At 27.4% G+C, this 8,521-nt stretch overlaps 1 protein-coding gene across 1 annotated transcript; it reads left to right on the forward strand.

The window, feature by feature from the left end:
* The first annotated feature begins 4,062 nt into the window (after positions 1 to 4,062).
* Positions 4,063 to 6,584, forward strand: LOC132927121 (uncharacterized). The gene is made up of 2 exons (XM_060991579.1): positions 4,063 to 4,305; positions 5,578 to 6,584. Exons 1-2 carry the CDS (start codon positions 4,182 to 4,184, stop codon positions 6,288 to 6,290), a joined length of 837 nt encoding a protein of 278 aa, XP_060847562.1. The 5' UTR covers positions 4,063 to 4,181; the 3' UTR covers positions 6,291 to 6,584.
* Positions 6,585 to 8,521: the final 1,937 nt, after the last annotated feature.

Below are 8,521 nucleotides of genomic sequence, written 5' to 3' on the forward strand. Positions count from 1 at the left end.
GTCCATCGAGATTCGAGATCATCGGAGTATTATTTAATGTTTATCGGGTTTATCCATTTCGTATTTATTAGCTGGAGCTACCTAACAAATAGAAGCCTAAAGTGCAACTGTCTCAAAGGTATGTAATTTATTGATTTAATGATATATTTTATATTATCATTTATATTATATACAATAAAAAAAATTATACTAAAATTTAATACAGTATCTTCTTATAGGTACCATTGACAATACTAGCTACTGCTTTAATACAACATTTTGTGGTAATACAATTATTGTATCCAATATCCAATGTATTTTTCAATTTTCTACAACTGCATTTATTTGACAGTTAGAATTTATTGATTTTTAATATTATTAACTAAATATATCTACTAAAAAAAATACTTAACTAGGTAATATCAAAATAATTATTATAACATTTAAGAGCAATATTCCAAAATATTAAAATAAGAGTTATGAATTTATGATGCACCTTACTTGTACCATAAGAGGAAATTTTTAACATTTTATTTGAACAAAATGTATTAATTTCCAAGGGAGTTTAAACTACTCTACCTAGTTAGGTCAAAATGTACTAAATAGAAACGCAGAAACACTAGAGCTTTAGTAGAAACTTTACTATTTTAGTATCTAATTTTAACTTAGAAATGTATTAATCTTTTAATTAACATTTTAAGAAAAATCATGGTAAAAATAGATTATTTTTTTATGAATGCAAAATATAGTCGGTTTACATTATGACGACATTTTTATTCGCGTATATGTATTATAAATACTCGTATAATAGCTATTTCACCTTGAATGGTTTTCGTTATTTTGTAATTATTCGTAGGAAACTTGCAACATTTCATTATCATTTTCATTTTCATTAAACAATACATTTTTTCAAAATATTTTGAAAAATGTTTTAATCAGAATGAACATATAACTATTATATTATGAAATAGTATTAACATAATATATTAAGAGTTTTTGAGAACTACCTACTAGTTAAATATAACCGTATTACTACTATTACTATAGTTGAAAAGTAAATTTCTAATAACAATATAAATATATATAATAAAATATCCTTCGAAATATTCGAAATCAGTGACCTTGTGCACTCAACACTTATTTATTATACAGCAAATTGTTATCTAGTAACTTCTAATAAATAATTTTAATTAAAAAAACACGATAGACAGTTAAGACACCATATCGTTATGTCTACATGGGTGTCTATCGTTGATAATCATACGTCTCCAAGACATATCAAAAGCATTTAAAATATAAAACTACCCGCTTATAATTACTTTTCCAACAACCGTGTATTCGAGCAAATAAAAATGAGTACGCATTCATTTCAAGGATTTCAATAACGATTTCTCTTAAGATAAGTTTTCTGTGATTACTACAGATAACAGGTTTTTGAAACCCTATTATATACGAACATATTATTATTATTGAATCTATATAATATAATGTAAAAAGAACAGATAGTCTCCAGCAAAGCCGGTTCCTGCACACTATTATTATAACTACACATACATTCTAATTTATGTCAATAATAAATGGTTATAATCCCCTTATACGGACAGTCCATTTTTCCTTTTGTTGATATTTTATTTTTCGAAATCCAAAACTACGACGCAGTTCGTTGGCTGTCAATGTAATTTATGACGGTTTTAAAATCCTGCGATTCAAAAGGAGTCGGTCTAATGTTTTTTTTTCAACGTTCTTATAACGACGGTCATGTTCTTAGATAGATATAAATCTCAAGTCGTAGGGGGTCATAAATGTGAAACTCTTATCCCAGTCGTCTTCAATTATATTTATGTGGGTATTGAATGTTATATAATAAGAGGACGTCTACTGCGTCGTATTTTTTGGTATTTTAGATTTCGGTTGGAAAATAATTGTTATTTTTCGATGCGCCCCTCGGTCATGTCGGATATATATTGGGTAGGCATTCTTTTCTCATCAAAGGGAACCGCCGATCTCTACTGCGCATTAAAACTTGGTGTATTATGTTTTTATGTGAAGAATAAGTATACAATATACATATGCCAGGTGTCTGACCTATTCACAGCAGTCTTGAAATAAGTTTCACTTGTTATAGGAATCCAGGAATCCTGTACACAATGATTATGGTGTGGGGTGGTGTTTTTCACAGTTGGCCCTGTGTGTGTTTGTTCGAAAGAGAAATAAATTTATACGCGTATAATATACATACAGGTACACAAGGCTACAACGTTAATAATATCATCTACGACGCAGTTTTTCGTTGGAATTTCGAATTCCAATATTTTATAATGTTATACAGTAGAACCTCGATTATCCGTCCCCCGATTAACCGTCTTTCTCGGTTAACCGTCAGGTCACACTTGCATGGACTACTTACGCGTTGCAGTAAAATCTTATCGCCTTGTGTATGAGTAGGTTATAAATAATAATATATATAATCCGAAACTTTCCGGCAATATCTACTAGATACACGATAGGTACATATTATGAATATATAATATATATTATGGATGAGATAAAAACAGTTAATTGCGATAGTGATCGCATTTTATTTTTGAAAAGTCAGTTAGTTATATATTACACGCGTGTTCGTTCGCTTCACTGTTCGCGTTTTTAGTCTCTTTGTGTGCAAATATTTTAAGTATGTCATAATTACTAAAAAAAAAAAAATGATTATTTGTTCATTTATTTGCCAATTTGCTAGATCTCTTTCTATTTATAACGAAAAACAATTAATAAATCTACTCTGCATAACCATACTGTAATGGTACTTAACCAAATCTTAATGCGGCGCATTGATGAAAATGACTTTTTATATGTTCCTGATGAGTGATGAGATTGATATGGTTATTGCAACTTGAATAAATTTGTAAAGGTTCGGACATATTTCGGTCACAAAATCGTACGGAGCCGTATGGCACTGTATAAAACATCAAAAGCAACACCTAAAATGCAATACGTATAAAAACTATTGGTCAATTTATTTTATTAATCGATGTATAGGCCATAGGGTAGAATAAAGGAACGAGAAACCCAAAGAAAATGACAAGATCTGGCAGTGCACATGTATCGTATACATATTATATATTTATATATATGGTCTCTGACAGGGGATGCAGCTGTCCGCCTTTCTGACGCCGTACTATGTTACTTTAGTTATAAAAATATATTGTCTGTCGAATTAAGATTTCGGCGTATCGTAGAATAAATATTGATAGGTATACTTACCTGCTATTTTAAAAAGTTAAAAATGTATTTGAAGGTGCTAATTTTAAAAGTGGAAGCACTAATACACTCTAAGTGTCCTTCTAATTGGGTCTATGTGATCCATAGTGCAAGTATAAAGAGTAATGGACTATACTTTTATGAAATCATATTATATTTTCGTTGGCAGCAATATAAGTAATTGGTAGTTTATTGATGATTGATAATCTAATACGTAAGTTGCCACTGGTACACAACGGTCAATAGGTCAATAGGTTGAAATTCTAAACGGTCGTGTTAAACACTTAGTCAACATAGTGTTTACCTACTTGGCAGGACACGTAAGTATACTAAAATAAATATAAATAAGTAACTACCATAGTCAATGTTGTAAATAAATTAATAGACAATATTATGTTGACTAAGTGTTTAACCTACAATGTTTATACATTAACAAACGTAACTATATAGGTACCTATACCGTTTCCGAAAATCATGTTAACAATATAAAGATTTTAACGGATAATATGAATATATCAAACTATCATTGTTGTGTTAGAGCAGGGAGTGTTTGACCGTGTACGCATGCCTGTATTTGTACGCAGTACTTGCCGGGGGTGGGTAGATGGGGGGTTGGATGGGCTGGCTGATCGACGGGTGAGAAGGAAGGTAGGAGGGCAGTTTATCCAATAGAATTGCCGGTATTCACCCGGTGCTCCTGTAATCTTGTGGCCTAATGGGTCTTCGATGCGAAACCGGTGGTGGAAACCACCACCACTGTCCACCACACCAACGCCGTAGAAGCCGCCGCCGCCGCCGCCGCTAGGGCATAAAAGGGGATGCACAAGAGCGCCGATCACCATTTCTGTCTCACCTTTATTTCCTGTTTAATTTTTAATTTTATTCCGGACTTTTTTTAAGTACATTTTACTGTTCACATTACTTTACCTTCGCATCAAACCTACAACATGATGGCGTTTATGGAAACTTTATTGTTACTGCTAGCAGTAACATTCCCCATACAAGCGATTTCCTATGCTCCTGATGTGTTGCCGCTGACAAAATCAGAAGCAAAGTTCCCGGATCAACAAGGTAAAAAATTATAATCCTTATCATTATAAAATATTTAAAATATTATTTTTTGTGCATGTATAATATATATTTGAATTTATTGTTAAAACTTATTACTTTAATTTACCATTACCAATGTTACTATTTAATTTTGTTTTATTATTTTTAAACATTATAATTGTATTTCATATTTTATTTATTTGCTTTTAATTTTTTTTTATTTTTTTCTATCGTGATTGTTATAAATACTGCATAACTACTTTATACAATCTAATATTTCACAATTTTACTGTACTAATAATAAAAAATAATAATAATGATAAATGGTAAAAAGAATGATATGATATGCAGAGGATATTAGCTATTATATAGATTTGGTGATATTTAATTTTAAGCTTATATTATACTAAGTAGCAAAAAAATATTTTTTATATGTTTAAAAAGACGTTGGAAAATAGTTTATTTATTATTTTATAAACTTAAAAAAATGTTCAAATGGCCAGATTTCCATTCAAAATAAAATGTTAAAATATTATTTTAAATGAAAAAAAATTTTAAATGTTCAAATTATGTAAAAAATATTAAAATTTATTCTTAGAAATCATTTAAAAATATTTTTTTTAACTTTATTTAAATTTTAAAATGATGAAAAATAGATTTTTAAAATACTCATTGTGTTTCAATTTATTATAATTATTTATAAATAATTAGAAAATAATAGTTGTAATATGAACAAATAATAAGTCTGTTTCTATGGTATGAATAAGGTTATTAAAAAAAATTAATATTAGATAAGTTATATTAGTTCATGCCCGCTTGGTCGTAATGTTTTTGATTGTTCGAATTGTTGTTAGAATTTTCCTGTGATAGTGACATTTTGTATTGATTAACAATGTCTCCAGTGTTATCCTGCTTTTTTTTTTTTAATACGACTTCAATTCTTTTAAAAAGTATATATATTATGCACATTAATTACAATAAATTAAAATTATATACTTTTTAAAATTATTTATATTTTTGCATTATGTTAAGATTTAAAATTGAAACAGAAATTAAAATACTATTTTTTTTCAATTACAATTATTGTGATTTTACTTATAAGCCATAAAAAAAATTTTAGGTGAAAACATTTTATATAATATGTTGCTTGTGGGTCTTAGAGAAAAAACAAATATTGCACTAACATCCTCTTAAATATGAAATGTGTAAATGTTTATTTATGTTTTATTAACACTTTAGCTCGCAAATACCTATCGCTTTTATATAATTTTAATAAATACTTTTAATAAATAGATTTACATTTGGATGGAAGTTCACGGAAGAAAAGATGTTTTGGAAACTCTGCAGAAACAACTACAGCAGCTCCATACGTGGACCCAGAGTTCGGACATCCCCCCAAAGCATGGGATCCGGTCGAACCATTCGCTAAAACCAACACGTACTTTGGTACGACACCTAGCCCTGATAGCCGAAGTATTAAGAAAAGGATGTCTACAAATAAATTCTTGGGATTATTTAATTTCCGACGAGAACGCCGTAGTACATTAACTGAACAGCAACAATCAAAACTGCCGACAGTATTGGCTGAAAACCAAGATATGTCAAAGATGGAAGATAATAATAATACTAAAAAGACCAATGAAGACACAACATTTGATCAAACTTTGAAGAATTGGTTTTCTATGAATATCATGGATAACAAATTTAAGAATACGAATTACGAGGAAGAAAAAGCCCTTAAAAAGATTAAGATTCAAGAACATGTAGGCAATATAATACGCCGGTGGAATGTTATGCGGGCTCTTGCAACAATTGAACATCGTATATGGAATCAGTCAAATAAATATATTAAAGATAATAAATTGAATATATTCCCCGACACCAGTATGACGCCAGTAACATCCCCATCCCCTATAAAGTATTTCGAGTTTGCTAACATTGATGAATTCCCTTATAAAGAGGCAGAATTGAAATGGCCGAGTTTAGAACCTAAGTATCGTCTGTAAGAAGCTGAAGTCGATACACGCCTATCCAGGACAACATCACTCCGAAATTTTATAATCATATTTTTTAAAATTTTTTATATACATTTTTTTTATCTCCTTTTAGCTTAATAAAATTTGATTTTATCATTTTATAATTAATTTAAATTTAAATAATATTAGTATCATTATAATTTTATTCATTTTTTAAGCACATCATTATATTTGGCAATGTAACTATTAATTATAAAAAAATATTAATATACAACTTTTATTTTAGCTACTAAGATTTTATTGTCTAATAAACTATTTTTTTTTACAATATCTATGATTCATTCTTTATCAACAAAAATGTTTTTGTTCATGTATAATTCCTTACCTATCACACTAATATTATTATTAATACTAGTCAAAATTTCAGTCTAAAAAATCATCATTCAGTAAGTACATTTAACATTATAATTTATATATGTATTATGTATTTTATTTTAAGGTGTCGTCGTTAATATATTAAATTAACAATAATTAGTACTTATAATGAAGTAAATGATACATATTGCCCACCTTTGGCTCCGTGTAGCCCACCACAGTCATTATCATTTTTATGTGAAAAATATATTCGTTATTCATTATCACTTCTCTATTACGATAGATATTAGATAATGTGTATAAAGAAGATATCAAAAATTATATCAAATAAGAAAAATAAATACAAGTAGTTAGTACTTATTATGCTTTATGTTAGATATTTAAAATGTGTTGTATGAATTTTTAATTAATTTAATATAAGTTAAAGGTATTAGTATATAAGATTGAGGAGTTATACATTTTTAATTAAAAAAGAAGTATTTAATTACTATAATAAACTATTATAATAATAATCAAACAACATTTTTACATTTATTTTTAAACATAATAAATTAACAATTTCAATGTATTTAAAAATAATTCATATATTTATGCAGACAAATATTATGTTATGTAACTAGGATTCACTACTTACAACTTAGACATACATAAAAAATATAAGCTTATATACTTCCTAAAGTAATAAAAGGTCTGTTCACACAATTTATTTTTGTTTTAAAATTGTATGATGCCATGATCGTCCTCCGCCTACTATTTAAGGTTTTCTTCTCATTAAAAATAAATAATTACTAATCAATCTATGTATACTAAAAAAAGTCTAAAACAGGTAAGTTATTTTAATTACATAAATAAATAACTTGAATAAAATCATTGGAATAACTCTAAAAGTGACAACAAATCACCTACATCCGACGACTGAAATTACAATTTATTTTAAACAAGTAGTGTGAGGAACTTAGTCCTGTCTTATCAATTTTATGTGGGAAGGGAGCTTATGTGGGAGCTATGTGCTGTGAGCACTTTGTAGATACAGCTAACACAACTTCTCATTTATAAATAATTATTATATATATATTAATATTAATATTATTATTATTATATTTTATATATAATACAGAAATATATTTCGTTCCTTATTAACTTCAAAAGATATAAGGTATACTATATTACTATGTGTAATCAAAACTAACAATTTGCATTTGTTCATTTAATTTGAATAAAAACTTAATACTACAAACAGTAATTGAAATATGAAGAATAATTTTCAAATAAAAAAATAATAATGATAATAAACATCAAATTATTTAAATAATTATTTATTTATATAATTGAATCTGTTGTGTATTTAAAAATTAATATTTATTACAAAAATCTATTATAATTCATAATAATTTAGAAGTTATCAGGTATCATAATCGCTTATAACCATACATTTAATACGTATAAGTTTTCTTCTCATTAAAAAAAAATAATAATTACAAATCCATCTATGTATACTGAAAAAATTGTAGAACAGGTAAGTTATTTTAATTACATAAATAAATGACTGGAATACATAATTGAGATATCTCTCAGTGATAGACAAATCACCTACATCCGACAACTGAAATTACAATTTATTTTAAACAAATACTGTGAAGAACTTAATCCTGTCTTATCAATTTGATGCAAACAGGGAGGGCGATTATAGTCCTTGAGCCTTTTCAACATACAGCCTACTCAACTTCTCATTTATAATTAATAATTATATTAATTATATTATTATAATTATTATATTTTAATTATAAAACAGAAATATATTTCATTCCGTATTAATTTAGAAAGTTATCAGGTGACTATGTAATTGTGTATAATAAAAAAAAAAACCAATTTTCATTTGATCATTG

The sequence above is a fragment of the Rhopalosiphum padi genome, chromosome 3, assembly GCF_020882245.1.
Source record: "Rhopalosiphum padi isolate XX-2018 chromosome 3, ASM2088224v1, whole genome shotgun sequence".
In the NCBI taxonomy this organism is placed as follows: domain Eukaryota; kingdom Metazoa; phylum Arthropoda; class Insecta; order Hemiptera; family Aphididae; genus Rhopalosiphum; species Rhopalosiphum padi.

Excerpts from the sequence above, each read along its gene's own strand:
- LOC132927121 (XM_060991579.1), top strand. The coding sequence starts at position 4,182 with ATGATGGCGTTTATGGAAACTTTATTGTTACTGCTAGCAGTAACATTC. Across the intron at positions 4,306-5,577 it reads AAAGTTCCCGGATCAACAAG|ATTTACATTTGGATGGAAGT; the intron begins GTAAAAAATTAT and ends TTTAATAAATAG.